This window comes from Sander vitreus, chromosome 9, assembly GCF_031162955.1.
Source record: "Sander vitreus isolate 19-12246 chromosome 9, sanVit1, whole genome shotgun sequence".
NCBI classification, from domain to species: domain Eukaryota; kingdom Metazoa; phylum Chordata; class Actinopteri; order Perciformes; family Percidae; genus Sander; species Sander vitreus.
Genome location: NC_135863.1, coordinates 31,995,753 through 32,018,133, shown reverse-complemented (window position 1 = coordinate 32,018,133; position 22,381 = coordinate 31,995,753). Strand labels below are relative to the sequence as shown.

The following is a 22,381-nucleotide window of genomic DNA, read 5'->3' as shown; positions in this document are numbered from 1 at the left end:
GGGTGTTTAATGATGTGTAGAGTGGGGGAAAAAGCCACACAAGAAAGGTTTGAGTCGATGAGCAGTGTGTGTTTCAGAGTCCCAACTTACTGTTGACATCGAGGCGTGCAGTGCTGGATACGATGCCGGCGTCATTCTTGGCTGACACAGTGTACCAGCCAGCATCTTCTTTCATGGCTGGCTGGATGATCATACACAGGTAGCCACAGTTGTCCTGGTGCATGCTGGGAAAGACAATTGACACGTTTAAGGGAAGTGATTATTTCCATATTCTGTTGTCCAGATTTTTTTGGGGGGGAAGTGCCCATAATCTGGTACAAAAAAAACTGGATTTTCTGTACCTGATTCTATCTGTGTTGTGAGTTAATGACTCATTCTCCCTTTTCCAGAAGATTTGTGGGTAAGGGACCCCTGCGACACGACACTCCAGTCGCACAGGATGACCCTCAGCCACACTTGTGTTCTGCAGCTTTTCGACGAACGAAGGGGCCTTGTGCATCTCTTTGGCTGTGGAAAAAGTGCGTTACTGAGATTTTTTTTTGGTCCAAACCATGTTAACATGTAAAACTGGAAACGGCCGTTTGGCACCGTACAAGTGTCCAAGATTAACATGCAAAGAAATTGTGTTTGCATTAAGCCTAAACGTGATTTAAGGCAGTAAATATATTTATAAATGTATCTTCATGATACAGAAAGAATTGTTTAATCAGTGAACAAAAGGTTGCTGATATAATTTATGTCAAGACTTTTGGAAGTTTATTTTTCATACAAAAATAAAACGGACACTCTGTGATGTGTTTTCTTCCAAATCATGCTAACGTGTATCTTCTGCGCACATGCCGCCTACTGATTTGTATGTTTCTGTTTACCTGCAACAATGAGTTCCAGGTTAAAGGAGTTCTGCCCGGCTCGGTTGCTGGCGATGCAGGTGTAGATGCCTGCGTCACGGCTAGTCACAGGCTCGATGACCAATGAGTGCACACCGTTTTCCCTCACCAGCATCTTATGGGCAGAGTCGGGCCGGATGGTCTGCCCGTTCAGCTGCCAGATGAGGTCAGGAGTGGGCAGCCCGCTCACCTACAGGTGGCGAAAGAACACAGCGAACATTAAAACTCACTCAATGTGTGGATGCTTGTTCGTAGAGCAGCCTGTGCTTGCTTTTGTTGGAGAATATGCATATATACGCTGCATGTGTTCGGTGGGGGCAGTGTTTGTTTATTGGGAGTATGAAAACAGCAGTGTTTGGTTAATCCGTCTGTGCTGTTTGTCTGGAGGAGCCTGGTCACCTGCACGCTTTGTCATGGGAATAAACTGCAGAAAAGACTTGTCTCACTTTGCAGAGAAACCCAAGACCTACTTCACCCTGCCCACCTGGAAAATGTGCCACTGTGGATATGCATGTTTGATATTACAATGTGAAATTCACAGATATCACAAAGGAGAGTAGACTAAGCAGTGATAAGTATTTCTGGAAGCGGCCCAATACGCTTTTAGAAGTTGGGACATTTTAAGGAAGGAAAGTTTGGAAAGCCACAAATGATCTGGAAATAAATATTTGCTATAAATATCATTGACATTCAGGGCTCCGTAGGAATGGAGACTCTCAGTTTATTTCTGACGAGCATAAAAAGTCTTTTTATAGTGAGTTAATTGTGGGCCTGTTTTATTTTATTACATGTACCAGCTTTCAAAGAGTTTTGGAAGTGCTGCGGGCTGAAGGGAGGCAAGGTGATGACGAAGAAGATGAAGAAAAAATGAGCGCGGGGCGATGGGAGTGGCGCGAGGGGGAAATAATTGTAGAAAAACCCGATCCCACTTAATCACTGAAAAATGACACCTCTTTATTCTCCCTGTCTGCTTTGAGCCATTCATAACGCGAGGAAGTGATGAAACATCTCGTCTCCACTAGTTTCTTTATTCCCTAAAGAAACTGGAATGCACGGAAAGGGAATTGTTTCTTTGGCAGCGCAGACATGGAGCCTCCCTGAAAGCAATACAGACACTGAATTAAAGGGTGGATCTGAAATTGCTTTCTCTATTACTATGATTAACATATTCTCTTTGGTGCGGGCATTTTTCCTTTCCAGTCATGTCTCAGTTATTTTAAACCATCTCTCTTTCTCTCTTTTATCATAGAATAACAGCTACAGGTTAGACACACAGACGCTTAAAGCAGAAGTTGGCTGTCTGCTAAACTATTCCACTATTTTAGACCTTAATCCCATTAGATTAAACTAACTAGAAGTATACAAGTAAAGGGTAAAAGTAAAAATGGCAGATTCTGACATAACTTGTCCAAAAAAAGGCCTTAAAACTGCGGTCATAAAAAAAAAAGAAGCTTTCTTCACATTAAAGTTCATAGATTGACATGCCATACCACACCAAAAAACATAATGTATAATTTGTCTTTTCTCTTTTTAAGTTTTAAAAATGTCCTTCAGTAAGCAGCACTGTCTCAAAACTGAACCGACACACTCAAACGACTTCTTATATGAATCTTTTCAGAAAAACATTTCCAGAAGTCTCTTCATCCTAATCAATAAAGAACTGTTTTATATGGAAAATGTTCAGATGCAGCCACCATTTCCCCCCCCCCCCTTCAATCCCACTGTCCACCCATGTTAGCACAGGTTGCACTCTCAGGAGTGAGAGGCATGCATTTACCTTGCAGTCCATCCGGCACAGTCGGCCCTCCTGAACTATGAGGTCACCGGGCGCCTGCAGGAAGTGGGGGCGGAAGTGGCGCTCTTGGATGTTATCGTTCTCATCCCCGCTGTCTCTAGACCTGGACCTGGGCCTGATTGAGAGAGAGAGGTAAAAGTACAGTACTTCAAAAATCAACTAGATTATTTTTAAGGCATTTTTGCAACTTTAAATTCATTTCTATTTAAAAAGAAAATGGAAGCCTTTTAGTTGGTGAAAGTAAATGTCCCTTTGGAGCATGAATCTAAATGCTTTTTAGAGAAGCTTGTAAAGAAACAAGAGTGCAATACTCTTTCCACATTCATGCTCATTTTATATTATATATCCCCCCTTTCATAGACATAGTAAAAACTTTTGGGGCCTTTTTTGCCCTTATTTTCTGCTCTGGCATCCTTCCACTAGCTCTTTCTTGATCTATGAGTCCCCCCTTAACTGTGTACAGCAGGTCAAGACTCATGGGAGTTCCTGTGATTCTGCCTAATGACATCACCACTCTGCCTGCACGTCAACCAGGGAGGGAAAAAAAGAAATGGGAGACACTGATTGTTATCTTGATTTCTCTTCTCAAAACATCTCTGAGCTCTGGCAGTGTTCATCTACAGATTACAGGTGGGTTTTTTATGTTCTGTGAGGAAGGTCTGTGATCTTCTGCGCATCTTTTCAATATCTGGGCTCGGATGAATGCGCTCTCTATATACAAAGTCATAAGAGCAATGGAAAACAGAACAGAGCAAACAGGTGTTCCCTCTCATTAACACGGAGCTTTTCTGTCCTGAACAGACAGTTCAACAAAAGCAAAACTGTGACTCAGCTCACAACAAAGGCATCCGAAAAAAAAAAAGAAAAACCTATTAAATCTGTGTGAGTGAGGGAGTACAGAAGTAATGCAGATGGCGAACAGCATGCAGCACATGTGCCAGCCAGCAGCTCCAAGTTGTGAATACAATATATTCAGTTCAGCCTTTCCTCCGCCAGTCAGCGCAGCCTCACCTGCGCATGTGTCCAGGTGTGGAGCGTTGGCTTCGGCCTCGCTGGTTCACAGCCTGCACCATCATCCTGCCGGTGCAGCTCACCCTGCCCTGCGAGGTGGAGAGAGAGAGAGAGAGAGCTGATGAGGTGTTGACACTCCAGCGCAGCACAGGCTGCAGTCAGACAGGGAGGAGGAAATAAAATGTGAGTGTTGGAGCTGGAAAAAGCTGTTAGAAAGCCTGTAGCACATGGACTTTTGACCCTCATGAGGGCTTTAGTGATTTCCCGTCTCATTCAACGCCCTCTTCCTCTTCAGGCCAGAGACTATTATCTCGATACTCATTATTCTCTCGCTAATGGGCGCTGAAGTCTTCTAAGGAGCGGCCAAACAGACGTGCGTGTGCATTTATTTTCTATGAAAAGGTGCACAGAAATTTCTATAACATTTTATGCTTTTTTATTTTTCCAGAGCTCTGCACCCGTCTGCTCACCTCAGGGTTGCCCGCCATGATGGTGTAGTTGCCGTCGTCATCGAGCGAGGCTGCAGCGGTGTGCAGAGAGCAGGTTCCATCAGCGTCGCGGCTGATCCGGTAGTGCTCGCTCCTCTTGGAGATTTGCTTGCCATCTTTAAACCAGTAGACCTGTGACACAAGACAAGAACAGAGGATAACTATCAGACTGATCGTGATATTAAAATCAGTGGTTTTTATCTTTAAACATTTAATGAATTTTCAAACTAAAGTTTGGTATCATCTTTAAATAGTTTTAATGCAGTGCTCTATGCCTCTTTCACCTCTATCGCGCTGCTTTTTTATATTTCATCAGTTCATCCTGAAGCCTGTCATCACCAAGCCATTAATGTGTACAGAGCCAGGCAGGCAGGCCAGGCAGGCAGCCCAGGCCAGGCCAGGCCAGGCCAGTGTGTGTTCTCGCAAAGGGCCTCCTCTTATCACAACATGGAGCATATGTGCAACATCTACACCCTCCGTCATCAACATCACACATCAGCAACTCCCAAAGCAAAGGGAGCCAAGTCATGTAAATGCCTCAAAATGACCAAATATGCAACTAATGTTAATAACTGCCACAGCATCATCACCAACAATGTTTAATCATACAGGGCGATGACATTCTTTCGGTAAACATGTTCAACCTCCCACCTTTGGTTTGGGGTCTCCGTGGACCTTGCAGGAGAAGGTGACGGGCATGCCCTCGAAGACTTTGTAGTGTTTGAGCTTCTGGTCGAAGGATGGTGCCTTCCCCCGCCCGGCTGAGTCTTCATCGTGCTGCACGTCGTCGTCCGATTCCTCCACCGGTGAACGCTCTAGACGGAATTCAATCTCACTGATCAGACGCTGCTCGAAGCTGGACACTTTGTATTCCTACATGCCAGAGAAGGAGAGCGAAAACAATTTAGAGAAAGACTGAGACAGAAGTAGCCTACTAGAGCAGGTTTGCAATTTCCTAATTCCTCCCTGCCCCAATGAGCCATTCCTCCTGCCCACCACCTCCATCAATCTGTCATCACTGTAGCTCTGCTGAGGCAGAGGGAACATCTGCAGGGCATGGTTCGATGACACATCACACAGTTAATGACAGGCCTTGGGAACAGCTGCAGAACCAGCATTTATCGTCAATCTGCCGCTCATAACGGCAGCAATCACAGAAGTGGCCCATCCTGATCTGCTGAGGAATCATCCTGTAATAGCGCAGAGGCAGCTGCTGCAGCATGTTCCTTTCTAAAAATCTAACAAATTATTATTCAATTATCCTTGCTTTCTAAAGATTTAACTTAATTGCTGGTTTAAATCTCAAATGCAAATTAACGTTGCAGCATGCATCGCGTGATGGACACACAGACGGAACAAAGTGCAACCTGTGAAAACGTGCTGACTGATACTTGTGTTGCAATCAAGCTACGACATGCGTCAGTATCTGAATCAATTCAAACTAGCAACAAGCAACTGTAAAAGGTGAGTGACCAAGTTTTACACAAGCATAATCAGTTGTATTCTTTTGTGTTTATAGGCACACCTGCCTGTGAATGGACTACACAATGACTATGGAACTGCAAGGACCAAAAAAAAAAAATTCCGTACCGCTGCCTTTTGTGTGCCACTTGTTCCCTTATGAGCTAATTCCCAGGCCTGATCCTGTTTTCGCCAAAGTGAACACATCCTAGCTTTTAGTGTGACTCTGTGTGCACATTTACACAGAAGGTGACAGAGAGAAACAAAGCTTTCAAACACCTTTTGAGGGAAATATTCTCTATCAGATGACTCGTCTTCCTGTTGAGAGAAAAACACTGACTGACTGTACTGTCACTGTGCATCACACAGGGTGGCAAACACGTGTGTGTTGTGTGTTTTAGTGTGTGTACGTGTTCAGTCGTACCTGCTCTCAAAACAGAACATTTAAATTCACATGCTTTACTATCAAAATACGACGTCCCACAGATGCATTCCCGGGCTTAGAGTTTGTGCTCAGAGCCATGCAGTGCTGTAGTGCCACAACCAATCAGATCGCTTCTCATGCCAACAGGCACACTGAGATGACACGGTGTAGACACAACTTGTGTTCTAGTGGTGTTCATTACATCTGCATTGTGACTTCACTTATGAGTCAAATTTCATATTTTTCAATTTGTAGTTAGGTATTCTCTCTCTGTAATTACTCTTGGGGGAATTGTTTGGTCTCTGTAATATTATTTGACATAATGAATAAAATTGAATTGAACCTAATTCAGAGCCAGTTTCCCCTCGGTCTACTCTCGTTCTTCGGTGCATGCTGCTTGTTATGTGGTCCAATTTTAAATGACAAAAATTGAAATGAAAATACAATTTCAACAACAAATAGTTTCTTCCATAGGTGGAAATGAGCCCTGATAGAGGATCAATATAAACAACCATTTGCACAAGCTAAAAAAAGAAGCCAGTTTGTATGTGAATGAACAACCGACGCTGTGCGGAGGTGCTACACTCTGACACGACCACAGAATGTTTTGGTGGCTCACAGTTAGACAAACGGCTACACAAGCCTTCAAACAGTGTGTGTCTTCCCCCCCCCCAGCATGTTTCCAGCAACACTGGTTTCTACCAGTTTGCATAAACAGAGCTTTTTATGGAGGGCTCTGGAGGACTTTACAGTATGTATACCCTGCTTTCATAACTCGCTCCTCAACAGTGTTTACAGGGACTGGGGGTGGGGTAAGGGTTGTGTGCACTCAGATTCAACAGTATATTAAGGAAAGCCAGAAGTCATAAGATAGGAATGACACCAGAAAAGCATAGGTGGACAAACCAGAAAATAGAAAGGTGATGTGTCGTACACATGCAAGAGTGGGATTTGTGTAAAAAAAAAAGTAAACACTGCTGGTGTAGACATGTTGCTCAAACGGTGAAGTGTGTATGTGTGTGATTACCCCCTCCAGGTGTGTGGATCCTAAAAAAGAGCCACCGTACCTGTGTGACTGGCTCCTCCTCTGTGTCCTGTGTGTTTAAGACTGTGGCAGCGTTGTCAGCACCCAGCAGTCTGCGAGCCATCTTCTCCTCATAGGTTAACTTCTAGAAAAGCAGGGATTATTGGGGTCAGCGGGGGTTAGTGTGTGAGTTGCAGAACACACACTGATACACACCATTGGCTAGCCACTGTATCTTGTGTTAAGAGGGATGTAATTAGGTATGGAGACAACATTTTGAATTTATTTGAGGGTGCGTGGCACAAAAGCTTAAATACACTTTTATGGGTTGTTTTTTTCTTCATGAATAGATGCATGACTTGTTGGGATCTTTGTTAATCTGTGTTACTGAACACGCTCATTCTCTGATTGTCTGCAAACACACAGATGTTTCAGTAATGTAACAAAGCTAGAGAACGCACGCACACACACACACACACACACACACACACACACACACACACACACACACACACACACACACACCTGTTGACCATTGCTTATGCGTTCCTCTTTAAAGCGCAGTTTTCTCTCTAAGTCCTGGATGACGGCGTCCTTGGATCCTTGGATGTCAGAGTCAGACGCCAGGCGGGGCGTCCTGGTGACCGAGGACTTCCTGGGGAACGCTTTGCTAAAAAAAAGACCAAACAGAAACATTTGTCAACATCAATGTTGTGGCACTCTGCTCTGTGACGCACATGCACGCGTATTATCTCAACACGTCGCAACTCCTCTTTCCTCTCTAGCTCTTTTTGCTCCCTCTCTGGCTCTCTCATATCCAGCCTTATCTGGACATGTGCAGCTATAGCATTCCACAATGTGTCTTCTTATCTCTCACAACTGCAGCAGGAATGCCAGGGTGAGAGGGGGAGTGCAGGGGTGAGGGAGGGGCTGATGAAAAATGACTGGCAAAGAGTTTAAGGTGGAATGCCCTTGATGGAGGAAAAAGAAAATCGAAATGTCCCCCTTCAGGACAGCGGAGGAGGATTATCTACACAACCAGAGATTTTGATCAGCTAACTCAATATGCAGAGCTCAAAGTCAAAAGGCAGCAACCCTGCAGTCTGTATCAGCTGGGCGCAGAACTCTGTGAAGTGATACATCTTGAGTGTTTATTTGATTTTGACACACCTTTCACTCTCACGTCCTCTTGTATATTTTCTCGCTGTATAGGCGCTAAAGCTCTTGCACCTTGATAAGACTTTTGTGTCTATGTGTGTGGGTTTGTAAGAATTCTTTAGTTTTCCTGTAAACATGCTGTATAAAAATGTAAACATGTCATCTTCCATCTAGCAGACATCCTGCCTCCAGTTGCCAGCAGGGCAACTCGCCTGAGACACACCATGTATAAAGAGCTAACGTATGTTGACTGACACTGTACAGAAAGCTCTATTTGTAAAAGTGCATGTGAGGGATACTTACACAGTGCCGTTGCCTTTAGGAAGGCCCAGGGCGTTGGCGTTGACTATAAGACTGCTGGGTGAGGAAGGTGTGGAGGGCAACACTGAGGACAGGAAGCTGGAGGCTGGAGATGGAGGGACGGAAGAGAACGGTGAGGACATATCTGAGAGGGCTGGAGACATGGAAACGGGCGGAGGGGGGGGAGGCGGAGGAGGAGGGAAGTCTTGGCCAGGGCCTGATGGAGAGGACAGGTTGCTGGAGCTAAAGAAGGGCGGCGGTGGAGGCGGGAAGGAGGGAGAGCTCGGAGACTCCACACTGCCGGCCTTGGTGAAGGGGGGTACGGTGACCCGGGTGAAGGGCTTGTGTGAGGTGGGAGGAGACAGGGGGGAGGACAGGCTGGACCCTGAGGAGCCAGAGGACTGGGTGACGTAGCCCGCCCCGCCGGGGCTCTGGGCTGCGATGAACTGCTTGGGCCGGGCGTAGTTGAAGGTGCTGGCCTGCATGGCGGTGCTGCTCTCCAACTCCTGGAAGGAGGGAGGAGGTGGGAGAGGTGGGGATGGTGGAGCAGGTGGAGGCACTTCTTGTTGCTGAGGTGGAGGCGGGATTTCCTGGCTCGGCTGTTCCTGCTGCTGCTGCCAGCTGGCTGCTTCCTGTTGCTCCAATAGAATCTGGTCCTGCAGCTGCTTCAGCTGGGACGCATTCCTAAAAAGCAGAAGCATGGTCATCAGTGGCAGTTATCAGAAACTAAAGTCATTGTTTGTTTTCTTAAGGGCTTCACATTCTGTAACAAAGTAACAGACTTGTAAAACTGTTTCAAAATCATGCAGCTGTTGTCAATTTATGCATGACACCATCGCCTGGTCTCTATCTAACTGTAACAGAAGTGTTAGCTGCCACATGTGAGCATAATCGATGTAGAGTTAGAATGTCAATCTAAAGTGTTGGGACAGCCGAGTGAGGCAGAAACACCACAAATTGAGAACATGTTCATTATTAAAGACATAAAGGATTTGGAGGATGACCTCAACACGTGGTCGTATGTCAACAAGAGTCAAAGTCAACTGTTTTTTTCACTGGTCTGAAGGTGACAGCCTGGACACATTGCTTGCTTGTGTGTGTGTGTGTGTGTGTGTGTGTGTGTGTGTGTGTGTGTGTGTGTGTGTGTGTGTGTGTGTGTGTGTGTGTGTGTTCTGGGAAGGAAACACTGCACCAGCAGCACCAGCTGATAGGTTATCAGCCTCTAGCCTTTCACAAAGCCAGCCTGTTGACAATACATCAAGTATAGTTAAGGAATCAGGAGAGAAGTGAGAAAAACAGTTCTGTTCAACAGTGCAGCAGTTTAGTCTAACGGACCGTAAACTGGTCTGAGCTCAGTTAATATGATGTTTTTTCTATCTGAGAAATAAGAAAAGCGAATTACACGATTGAGGCGTGGCTCCTGGTATCTGAATGGCACTGTGATGAAGAAAAACAAAATATGTAATGTTGCGGTGTCATTTTGCCAGGGATAGGTCCTGATGAAGTATTGTGTTTTTTCACAGAGGTGTGGTTGCCCAGTCTCTCCCCCAGCTTGGTTGATTCACTGTGTTGTCGTCATTGTGGGAGAGAGGGAGTTCTTTTTACTAGTTTTTATTTTCTCGTAGCATTGCTAAAACAAGCTCTAAAGAGGACTTTTGAAAACCACGAGACAGAAGTGAACTCTTAGAAGCTCTCCTTGAGGATCAGAAGGAGGGGAAAGGCTGGAAATTATAAACCTTCAGAGTATACAGCTATGTGTATGTGAGACTGATGAGTTCTTCATAGGCAGCCTGTTATATACTGTGCATCCCAGTGGTTCATGTTGTCAGGAGTCCACCAGGACCAAGTTCACGTGCCCAAATCTGTTCCAGATGTTGAATAATCAGTGGAGTCTTTCGACTATTTTTCATCTGTGAGAATGCAGAGAAGACCCCCCTCCCTTTAGCCTCCCCCCCTATACATTTGCAAACAACACTGGTGAGTATTTCATAAAACTGACAGTTGTAGCAAAGTGTAACAAATCCAGCACACAATCAAACAGAAACATGACTGATTAGTCTGTCCGAGCCAGTTATTTTGGTCTCATGCTCCCCTCCAGAGGAGACTTCACATGCCCAAATAAATAGTCATTAATTCAAAACCGTTCATTGCGATCATTCCAGCTCAGCGTAACCTGGTGCTTTCCTCACTGACGGTGAGAGCACACAGTCGATTCAACGTGTCCCCCCCGCCCCCTGCGTATACATTTTTCTTTACATTCTCCAAAGCTCTCCTGTTCAGGCCTCAACCAAAAGAGTGCTTTTACAGGAACAGTTTGGCAGCTCGGAGGCTCGCAGCGCTCTGCAGCGGTTTGATTCCTTTTTTGGCTGTGTTCTCAGAGCATCAGGCCCAAAGCACCCTGCCCGTCTGCTCCAGCAGAGAGGAAACACACTTAATTTCCTCCGAGCCTCATCCCTCTCAAGCCGACACACCGCTTTACTGCCTCAGCATGAAAGACCTCAAAGACCTTTACAGTTTTTTTTACCTATGTTTTTGACAAAGGTAAATGCTGTAAATGTATGAGCTGGATGTTATCCAGCTTGAACTGACATCATCCCCTTTGCCTTAAAAGGTGCCCTTTACTTCCAATATAAAGACACAAGCACCTTCATTCATTACACAGCCCAACTGCTATGCAACTATCTTACAGTACAATGGTACACTCTCTTACTATGCACTGACATTTGACTTGCATCTAAATACAATTCAGCGTAATAGAATTCTAATTTTGTCAGTTGTTTAGACATTTGGCTTCTTCATATTTGACAGCGCATGAAAAGGTCAGCTTGTATAATTTGCAGCTGCATGAATAGTTTTACGGCCCACTTAAGGATTTACATCAAGCGAGGGTCATGCGGACTCTGTGACCAGCTCTGATCGTCCAGACCTCTTTGACCACAAAGTGCATGACAAAGGTCGCTGTACGCACACTACGTCCTGCCTGTTTTCATCCCAGCTGTACTCTAAAACAGCACGACCCCTGCTAAAACCTGCGCCTTGTGTAAAAGATTAGAAGGCATCTACAAATGGCTCCATTGCTCTCTCTTATTTTTTGTCTCTGTGGCGGAGAGGGGCTGAATTAGAAGGGAAGTGTTCCTCTGTCGTCATGCCAACGGCCCTGTGTTTTGCTGTCCTGGTCCGAGCCAACTGGCCCACGGAGCGTCTTGCTTCGCTCCAGCTCCTCTGTCTGTCATTCTGTAACACAGCATTACTCTTATGTCTCTCTCCCTCATTGCCTCTCTTCTTTTCTTTTTTCTTTGCCCGTCTTCTGGTGGTAAAAATAGGCAGAGCAGTTATGTCTTCCCCCTTTTCATCCTGAAAAATACTTTCCTTGGGCTGGATCCTGTCTGTAAACTTTTTAATGGGGGAAAAAAAAGAAAGAAGAGTAGAAAAGCCAAAAGGGATCTGGTGTGGAGTAACTTTGTCTCTCCGGTTTCTACATGGAAAAGCTCAATGAACAGATCCAGGAACAGCTTAACAGTAACTTAATTGTAAGAGTGTTTCACAGCCCAGTGATGTATCAGTCAGCTAAACACGGAGCGGTGCCAGACACTGTGGGTCTTTACCGGCAGCATCTTGCTTCAATAAATGAAGCCGGTGCCGCTTGTTTGTGCTTCCTGAACAATAACGACCCGGGGTGCGTGAGAAACTCATCCACTGTTCCACCGCCTAGCAAGCTGGGAGCCATCCGCAGGTTTATCTGCCGCCCATCTCGTTAGCTCCGCAGCTGGCTGAAAAGACGGAGCCGCTTTATTAGACCCGGCCAGCTGATGACAGGAAGCAGGCCAGGGGGAAAACAGGAAGTAGTTGAGTGTGCATTGCTAGTAATGAGGGCTTTCCTCCAGTAAACGACAACAAAGGGGGGAAACTAAAGACATGTCCATTCTCTTTAAAATTCCGTAGGTGTTTCCAAACAGAAAGAGTGACATTAGACGCATATAACAAGGCGTCTAGGCTGTGCAGCAAGTGGACCGAGGAATGCCTTTAGTGGGTGTTTGCATTACACCTTTTTATTTGATTGTGCAAACATCCGTGGCTTAGCAACAGCCTGACCTTGCCATTTGTAAATTATTTATATCCAAATAGTCAAATTGAGCTCTGGTATCACACCTACAACATAAACACAGGTTTGCTAACACTGCCTGAGTTCATCACACGCACAGTGCTCGGCCCAGACCGTGACACCGATCAGGGGTTCATGATGAATAGAAATGCGAGATGAAATCCTAGCTGGAACACACCTTTCTAGTCACACAAAAACAAGGTGGATCTTGTTTTCTCTCATTTATTTTAACTGCACTGCCACCTACACACCTAGTTCACGGTTTCCTCACTTGCATTCGCCACCGAGCATTGCATCATCACTATAGTGCGTCAATATAAACATGTCTGATGCCGCCGAGCAGGAACGGACCGTCAATCTGACGTAGTGATGAGCTGATGTCTGAGTGTCTTTCACACTGACAGACTGTGATTAAGCTGCTTAAACTGCTGGAAAAGTGACTCCTGTCTAACGTGTGGCCTGATTAATATGAAGAAATGGGTTTTGTGTCACCATGGACTGGAAATGTGTCGGGGATTTACTGACAAGAGTGAGACTTTTGTTGAGTCACATTTGAACTACAATCCAAGGTTACTTAGAAAGGCCACACAAAATCATTCAAATTGAACAAATGTAAAATCCTCATGCACTCTAGATCTCATGCACACACACACACGCACAGACACACACACACACACACACGTACGCATGCACGCATGCACACACACGCACGCACTCACGCACGCAGACACACACACACACACACACACACACACCACTCTCCTGCCTCCCTCAACTCTCACAAGACAAAGCAGAGTAGCCACAAAGTTTCCAAGAACATTCAACATAATCTTGTCTGACCACACAAACCAGGCTGCTGCTGCTGCTGCTGCTGCTGGGAGCACACAATATTAAATGTGTCTCACATACGAAAAAGCATTTAATTTGCCTTCTGCAGCTTCCATCCATTCACTTCTTCCCTGTCAGCTGACATCTCTCTCATCCTTTGTTCTCCTAGTGTCCTTAACTTATTTTCAGCCCCTTTCCTCCCCGGGTACCCCAGCCCCCGCTTCCCTTCTCCTCATTCTCTCTGGCTCTAATTGCACACACACCACATAAAACAGAACCAGACTGTTTTCCTTCCCCCCCCCCCTTCTCTCTCTTTAAAACGTAGCACAGAGCGTTTTTCTTATTCCAGCCACACCAACAACTCATGGTTGGTGTGCTCCGCTCATCCACTTACTCCCTGCCCTACTTTCTTTCTTCCTTCTTCTACTAATATTTCCCCCTTGCTCTCTGTCTGGGCTCATATTTCATATCCAAGTGTAGGTGAAGAGGGCTTTTTACAATCAGCGAGCCCTACTTTTCTCTATATACCTCCATCCATTCAACCCCTTCTCTTCTCCCCACTCCTCCGCCTTTTGCTCTGTCCAAGTGATACAGGGAGTGTTTTTTTTTCTTTTTCTTTTTCTATAGCAAGAATGCTGAAGACATTCTTCCCTGGATTGGAGTGGGAAAGACATTGCCATCAAATGGGATTAGCAGCAGGAGAGGAGGGAGAGGAGGAGGAGGGAAGTGAAGGAAGAGCCAGGGGGAGGAAAAAAGACAGAGAGTGAAGAGAAGAAATCAGTCAGTGAAAGAGTTGGATGAGTAAGACACAAGCTTTCTCACCTAACAGACTCTATTGTGTTAACTAATCTATGTGACGCCACTGAGGAGCTCTGCAAACAAATGAACCTCGCCACATAAACAGTCTGTCTGCATCACAGACGCAACACTAGAAAGAAAACGGCCGACTCATCTTTGTTAAAGTCACTCACGGTTCTTCTCTTTCTCATTACAGACTGAACTCACTACCTTTCCAGAGGCTCCAGCAAATGAATGGGTATCACACTCAGCCTCTCTGTGCTCCCAGAAAACCACACACCCATTCTGATTACATGTGATTTAAACATTAACATGCCAAACTGGTAAAGCATGAAAACACAGGGGGGGGAAATTGTCCATATTCTACCTCAAATTTTTGACTTTTCCTTCTTCCTCTACTCCCTAATTCAAATGTAATGACTTAAAGTATTTGTCTCCAGTGCCTTTTCAATTAGAAATAAACAACCCAAAGAACCCTAAATGCAATAACATTTTTAAAAAGTTATTTAAAAAGTTTCCTCCATGCTAGCTCAAAGTTTAAAAAAAAGTTGAAGGAAAGCATCATCATCTTTTATCCATTCCTTTGTCATTCTATCAGTCTCACTGAGGTTTGCTTCATTCAAATTAGTTGTCAGTCTACACAAAGCAAAGTTTTACCTTCAGTGTTGTGGTCTTGGTGTGTAGCAGCTCTGATATTTCCCTGCAGGAGAGTAAACTACGTTGCAGTGCTGCTCTGCCAGGTATGAGCAGCATATATAGAGCGCTGAGCAGCCAGAGAGTGACAGACGCAGTCTCTCTCTCTCTCTCTCTCCATGAGTCAGTCTGTCTGTGAGCTCCTCCTTTTCACAATAAAAGCTCCCAGCCTGCCTGAAACCAACTCATTTCAAAATAAAACCTCTGCCATATACTGTACTGACCGAGGAACTTCCCTTTGGGAGTCAGGAACCAAAACAACAACAGTTTTCACAGTCACAGATAAAGAAAACGTCCACAAGAAAAACCAAATGAGATACCTAGATCTAATTGCTTTTACCTTTTGTGTCCACATTTATATTGTTTTCTGAATGACCAAAGGCAAAAGAGACAGGATGATTGAGGACAGAGAATGGAAGACAGATTTAAGAAATTAATCATCGGAACAATTCTCTCAGTTTCAAGTGACGCAATGAAATTTGTCCATTGTAAGGTTACATTTGAGACAATGCCCTTTCTGAAAGTAAAAACCCACATGTACTCTTCACATAAACATTATCTACCCTTCACATGTACACAGAGCACAGTGACTATTATCTACATGCCGAGCATATGGAACATGATAGTTTTATGTAACATATACCCTATTGGACCTTTGGAACTATAATAGAGACAAAGTCTGTGTGCAAACACTCCTATCACAACCACAATAGATCTGGTGTCATTCACTGAAATATGTTTACAAGTATTCAGTTTCTCAATAGAAGAAATTTGTCCTTCATTTTTGTGGGATGAAACAAAACCTTTTTGGGAATTTATCATTTCCATTTTTGTGTGTAATGCCTCTATTTTTAGAGTCGCTGTTCATTTTCCAGACTACTGATGAGTCACAGTGTGTTGATGGGAGGTGGGAGGCAAGGGATCTGGTCCAGTGGGGTGTTGCGTGTAGTTGTGAGTGTGCATGTCATCGTGTCCTTATATTGGGGAAAGGTCGGCGAGCCATTAGGAGAGGGTCCTCCTCTCTCATAGTCAAGTCACTCCCTGTGTGTTGACTCATTGACACTTTAGAGGCGAGTCAGAGTGAATCTCCTCTGTGCTCAGAGTCGGTGACAGCAGTGTCATGAGATTAGAGTGCGTATACATTATTGCATCCTCTAATTAACATCCACGAGGGAAAGTGCTGTAGTGGTCTGACTGGGAGTGTGTCTAAAGGGTGATCAAGTCTATACCGCACACGCACACGCATGCACGCGCACACACACAGCTTGCACCAACAGCCAGGGTTTAAATCAGGGGTTGATTGACTTCATCCAGAAACAATGTGATTCTCTGAGAGAGTGTGTGTGTGTGTGTGTGTGTGTGTGTGGGTGTAATGTGTATTTATATGTGTGTTTCTCAGTGTTTAACATACCAGGGTGTTCTTTCCTGGGAAACATAGTCTGCTTTCTATGAGGGGATCATTGAGGCCCATTAGTTTCCATGCTGTCAACTCCCAAGCATACACCCTGGTCTCTCGCTCCCCTCATCTCTCTGTGCGTCTTTTCATCGCTCCCTTTTCCCTCGGCTCACCCCTCTTTCTTCCAGCCCCCTCTCTGTGTTATGAAGGTCAGCGCCGACAACTCTCTTCCTTATTTGGAAAGTTTCTCCATTCCATGCAGGTCATTCTAGCCCGACTGACCAATCCAGTGGTTAGTTGGTCTGGTTTCTCAGCCAATCCTGTGTCTCCCATGTCCTTTTAAGGACTGCCCATCTCTCACTCTGGAGGTTGATGTGAAATTGTCTGCTTTTCCTGCTCCCGTTGACTTCATTTCGCTTTTTTATATAAGATTGTGTAACTACACAATCTTATTCCTGATGACAACTAACTTTCTGTTTCTGCCTTTTTCCACTTGCTGGTAATCACAACCCTCTCTGGCCTGCATTCATGCATCCATTAGAGAACAGACTCCCAGTCAGTGTTTTACTTCCATTTTTAATTAGACATTTGATGATGACGAACCACAAGTTCTCAGTGTGTATCCAGTACCATATGTGGTTCTTTAACATGCATGTTTCCCCTCTCTCCATAAAACCACAAGCAACACCTCGACAAGAAAGTGATTGTTAATACTTCATTAGAGAGTTCATGACTTACACCTCGTAAACACAAACACACTGCTGAGAGGAAGCTCTGAGTCACAGCACAGATATGCAACCAATCCTGGCAGCCAGAGCTCCTTGCTCAGCAACGCAACACAGAGAGCATATAGATCCTGCTTTAAATTGAATGCAACAAGCCTGAAAAGTCCTACTTAGATACTAGTAGTCTGAACTAAACACAATACAGAGGGACAGAGGGCAAACAACCAATCACCAGTTACATCTTCACACTGTAAATACAAGTACAAGTTGTGTGTGTGTGTGTGTGTGTGTGTGTGTGTGTGTGTGTGTGTGTGTGTGTGTGTGTGTGTGTGTGTGTGTGTGTGTGTGTGTGTGACAGTGGGAGACTGATGATGGCCATTGGCAAAGAGCTGTTTGTTGCCATCAGTTTGTATGCTGTTCCCCTGACAACAGCCTTACTGGGGTTAAAGAGGTTTGGAGCTACTGCAGAAGTCATTTAATCTCAGTGGTATGGCAATTATGTCAGCAGACAAGGATTGAAAGGTATAAGGTCAAGATGCATGCAATACAGGCCACATAAAAGTGGATCAGACCATTGCTCATATTTATCACTGCAGTATGTAAGTATGCAGACCCTGGAACATTAAAGTTGGTAAGTGGCACACATGGCGTCACTTACACACTGTTGCTCTAAGCTCCTGTGTGTTTGGAACTATGTGTTTGTGTGAGTTAGAGCTGGGCAATAATTCAATATTATATCAACTTATATTGACTTTCGGCGAAATTGTATTATGATGGTATGATTATATCATGATATCGTTATACATATCGTACATAATTCTGCTCTCAAAAATAATGATTTCAAGCTAACTATACTTAAAGTTCCCATATTGTAGAAAGTGATATTTATGTCTTTTTTGATTATAAAGCATGTCAAGGTGCTATATAAATACTGGGAAAGTATCAAAATGCTCAATCCATGGAGAAATGCACAAAGCCCATATTCAGAAAGTGGGCCTTTAAACGAGCCGTCAGGACTTCCGTACGGTTGTGATGTCACAACTATACTATATATACTGTAGGTAGAAAGTGCTGCTTCAGTGCAGTTACAGTCATTCCCCGACTGCAGTGACGGTGACTTCAAGAGCGCAGATGCAGAAGACCCAGACCTGAACGGCACCAATCAGAACAGACAGGGCTATTTCGGGAGGGGGCTTAAAGAGACAGGCGCTAAAATGAATCATTTCAGACAGAGGATGAATACAGGTATATTCAGACAGACATTATGAGAAAAAAATTAGTCTTTTGAACATTAAAGCATGTAAACATTTTTTAGTCGAAATCCAAAATACAAGTATGAACCTGAAAATGAGCATAATGTGGGACCTTTGAAAGATGATTTCCATCTGATTCAATACACAACAGTGGAAGACAGTTAGTTAAATTATTTTATATACTATGATATACGTATATCAATATCAGAAAAATGATTCATAATAATGATTATAGCAATATGTCCCAGTCTTTAAGTGAGTTTGTGTACTTTTGGGTCATGCTAAGAAGGTTTGACAGTAACTTCCGATCTATAACATTTGACAGCTGATTGTTGCACACTGTCTGCCATGTAATTCCCTCAGTCTGAAACTTTCCACTTCCTCCCTTTGCACAAGCAGATGTGCATTAGATAGACCTCCACTTTCCGTCCGCGGGCTACTTCTGCTTCAGCTGCACTTAAAATGTAAATTCAAAGGTATTTATAATCAAGTGCAGGCACTGCTTACACACACACACACACACACACACACACACACACACACACACACACACACACACACACACACACACACACACACACACACACACACACACACACACACACACACACACACAACTTCTGTCTCTCTATTTTCACCGTCTGGCTTTATGTTACCAACCTACTCAATCAGTAATTATTAAAGCACAAAACTTAAACCTGAATTATTCTAGACCCTCAGTGTAGTGAGAAAAGGCTAAAATGAGGTCCTGTTGACTGCCAACGTGTGCCTGTTTTACATCATCGATAATTTTAGCATACTGAGTTAAAATGAACATACTGTAGAGCTGCATAAAAGAATTCACAGACACGTTGCTGGTAAGAGTTCAACTGACAAATAAAAAGCACTCTGTGGAATGAAATCCGTGCAAGAGAATAATTTTGACTGTCAAAGTTGATTCCTGGTCTTATGAAAGAGAGATTAAGCTGTGGAATGGTTCGAGGATAATTGTTGCCTCTGCTACTTATGCTTGGTGTGTGACGCCCACCCAGCCATTATCCCACCCTATAATATAATGCTTTGCCCCTATTATCACGGTCGATATCATTGTGGTCACACCTTCGATGTGTTGCACTAGCTTGACTCTTTTGACGGTCTCCTCCTTTGTCTTGTAGTCTTGTTTTTAGTCACAGTGAAGTGATTTGTTGAAACAGTTGCTCACTATAGTGCCTTAATGTTTCACTGCATCATATGTAGACTTTTCCTACCATAAAAAAAAATCTGGATTTAAAAAAATGTGAAAACACACAACCACATGCCACCTCTTGTACTAGCAAGAGCATGTCATTACACCGAAATTAATGTAAGAAATGCAAAACGTCCTTGTGAAATGTCACACTAGGCAAACATGTACCTTTATCAATATAGGAAAGCTGACACTGGACACCAGCAGCACTGACACCTCATCCATCAACACACACTCACACCCATGTGCATGCAAGTGCATGAGTGCACACACACAGATTTATCAGTCTATCAAGATGTGGCTTTACAGACAGTTACGTGTGTACAGTTGATGCCCTGGACAAAGGTGAGTTGTGTTGTTTAATCAGGAGTGACCACAACTTTGGCATGTTGACATGGCAATGACCTTAGTCTGGTTAGTCTTGGTTTGTCTCGTAGTATCCTCTCAGAGTGTGTTTCAAAGCTGTAGTCCTAAATCCTGTCAGATCTTTATTTAGACCCTTCTGCAGGAACCCAAGTTCATCTCCCATCTCACACAATAGGCTTCAATCCCAGGATAACTTTTAGTTGCCATTCATAACACGTCTGCTTTAAGAAATATGTTACTTTAGCACAATAGTTTTGCTTTCTATACTTATTGTTCGGGTAGTTTATGAGAGGGCAATAAAAACACTGACAGTACGTTGTGTCACTGGTTTTTATATTTTATCCTGCTTACAGTAGTCTGAAAATAACACACCTATCAATGTTGCCAACTATAGCAAGTACCCAAATATTATTTGTTTCTATGTGTAGAATTCCTAACAAAATGCTGTGAAAAAAACGGCATTCCAGAGGAACATAAAATGAGACTGTGCTGCCAATTTGCAGTCTATCTATTCTCTACCATGTGGTAAAACTCAGCTTTCTCTCCAAACCTGGGGGTTGGTTCAGATCCAACTGGCCAATCTGAGCCTCTCCCCTGAGAATTTCCTTTGATTCTTATCCTGACGTCTGACATCAACGCCGGGCATCAAACCCAAATACCTACCGACCCTGCTCTGTCTTCCTTAGCACAGAAAAACAGCGGGTCTGTTTTCACAGCTCAGGTCTCCTGCAGTCCCTCCTGTCTGCCAAGTCACACAACGACTTCCTCCATCTCATCAGCTCACTGTTATTGAAGCAAAAAATCATCCCTTCTACAGGCTTCCAGTTTGTTATTCCTGTGATTTAGAACGATTTATTCTAGATTTGTGAACATGAACACATCTCACCAATAGCTATAAACACTGGTGTTACGATTGTGATGTTGTTTAATTCAGCTGTCCCTTTATAAATAATAATGGGTGCTGTGAAAACCAAGAATATTTTTTTCCGGATATCCGCATATGAGTAACATTTCCTTGAGAGAAAAAGCTTATATGTACAGAAAGCCAGAAAACTTTAGACTTTAGAAATAATTCTCAATAAGTATTAAAGTCTAGACACTCATGCCTTAAGCTAGGTGAGCTGTTCACTCAGATAATAAAACCACCACCCATACTAATCCTCACTGCCTTTATGTAAATGCAATAAAACAATTCATCTCTTTAATGAAATCGCCTTATCTTAAAAATACACGACATAAGGGTCATAGTTTCCACTCTGTCTGTTGAATTTATAGCTTTTCAACAAATTGGTTTGTTAGAAAGTCATGGTGCTTATTAAAGAGAACTCCTATAAAAAGTGCAAAAAAAGCAATTAAAGTAACAAACTAGGATCATTTGAAAGGCTGCAGGCTTTGCTGTGCTATGTTGATGTTTCATAGCAGCATGTGGCGCACAGAGAAGAAACAATTGAGCAGTCTGTACGGGATGTGCCACACAACAAACAGGATATGATGAACTCAGTGATAAGCTTGGAGGTTTTAGGTTGAGAGTGGTCAGACTCTGTTCCTACATGTTACCTAAAGAAACAGAGTGCAGTCTGGCAGAAACATGACCTCTGGTAATGGCAGGGCTGCTGTTTTTACTGTGTAATTATAGAATTTAAAGGTGAAAGGGCAGGAGAGGGATGGCCTATGCTTTTTAATTGCTTCACAGTTGGGAGCTGGTTGTTTTTAGCAGTGTATTGATGTTGTTAGTGTGGATGAACAGAGAAAAGCAGCTTTCTGCCTCATTTATCTAGAATTGAAGTCTGATCTAGTGATAAAAGACAGATTATTGTTCCATCTTTGTCACATCCCTAAAATCAATCTCAGTAACTATGTTTTTGCACGCCACAAAAGAAAACAGATTTATCAAAAATTGGTATATTGAGCTCTTCTGCCATGTGAAATATTTGCAAAATTGCTAATTCTGCACCAACAAACATGCATTATTAATTCACAATATGTTAATTGTAAATGATCAGCTGATTCCACTCTGCTCTTGTCCAACTGCTGCCTCTGTTTTATCATCCTAATATTGTAAAGAAATTAATCAGAAAAGGTATGTGCCTTAACATAATTTCTACTGTTGTGTGAGGCTACATGTGGCGCCACTCAACTCACACCCAGAGCATCAGCCTCACAGCCAAATATTTACCTGTAATTTCCTGTCTCCTCCTCTATACTCTCAGCTCTGGAAGCACAGAATAAACAAGTCATAACATTTGTGTCAACAGATATGCAATTCTGTAGCATCCATCAGTGGTAACCAAGTCCAGTACACATGCAGTGGAAAAAGCATGTGCAATGCAAGAACCAAGCTTCACTGCACTGTAACCAAACTCTAGTCTAAATGCAGCCTGTCGTAACTCGCACAGCAACACTGTTAAGCATCTGCTATTGATGGAATATACTGCTTGCATTGTTTA

General features: G+C 43.7%; 1 protein-coding gene across 4 annotated transcripts in view; it reads right to left on the bottom strand.

Annotated features, from left to right (window-relative positions):
- Positions 1-22,381, bottom strand: part of palld (palladin, cytoskeletal associated protein) — a 33,982-nt gene that overhangs the window by 1,744 nt on the left and 9,857 nt on the right. For 3 of the 4 annotated variants that reach the window (XM_078259762.1, XM_078259759.1, XM_078259760.1), the window contains exons 9-19: positions 22,111-22,146; positions 8,552-9,232; positions 7,616-7,760; positions 7,134-7,235; positions 4,833-5,054; positions 4,164-4,313; positions 3,694-3,782; positions 2,665-2,797; positions 870-1,077; positions 342-507; positions 91-224 (exon numbers count right to left, since the gene is read on the bottom strand). In XM_078259762.1, the coding sequence (XP_078115888.1) occupies positions 91-224; positions 342-507; positions 870-1,077; positions 2,665-2,797; positions 3,694-3,782; positions 4,164-4,313; positions 4,833-5,054; positions 7,134-7,235; positions 7,616-7,760; positions 8,552-9,232; positions 22,111-22,146 (2,066 nt within the window). The remainder of the gene's footprint in view (positions 1-90; positions 225-341; positions 508-869; positions 1,078-2,664; positions 2,798-3,693; positions 3,783-4,163; positions 4,314-4,832; positions 5,055-7,133; positions 7,236-7,615; positions 7,761-8,551; positions 9,233-22,110; positions 22,147-22,381) is intronic. The other variant, XM_078259761.1, reaches the window with a different exon arrangement.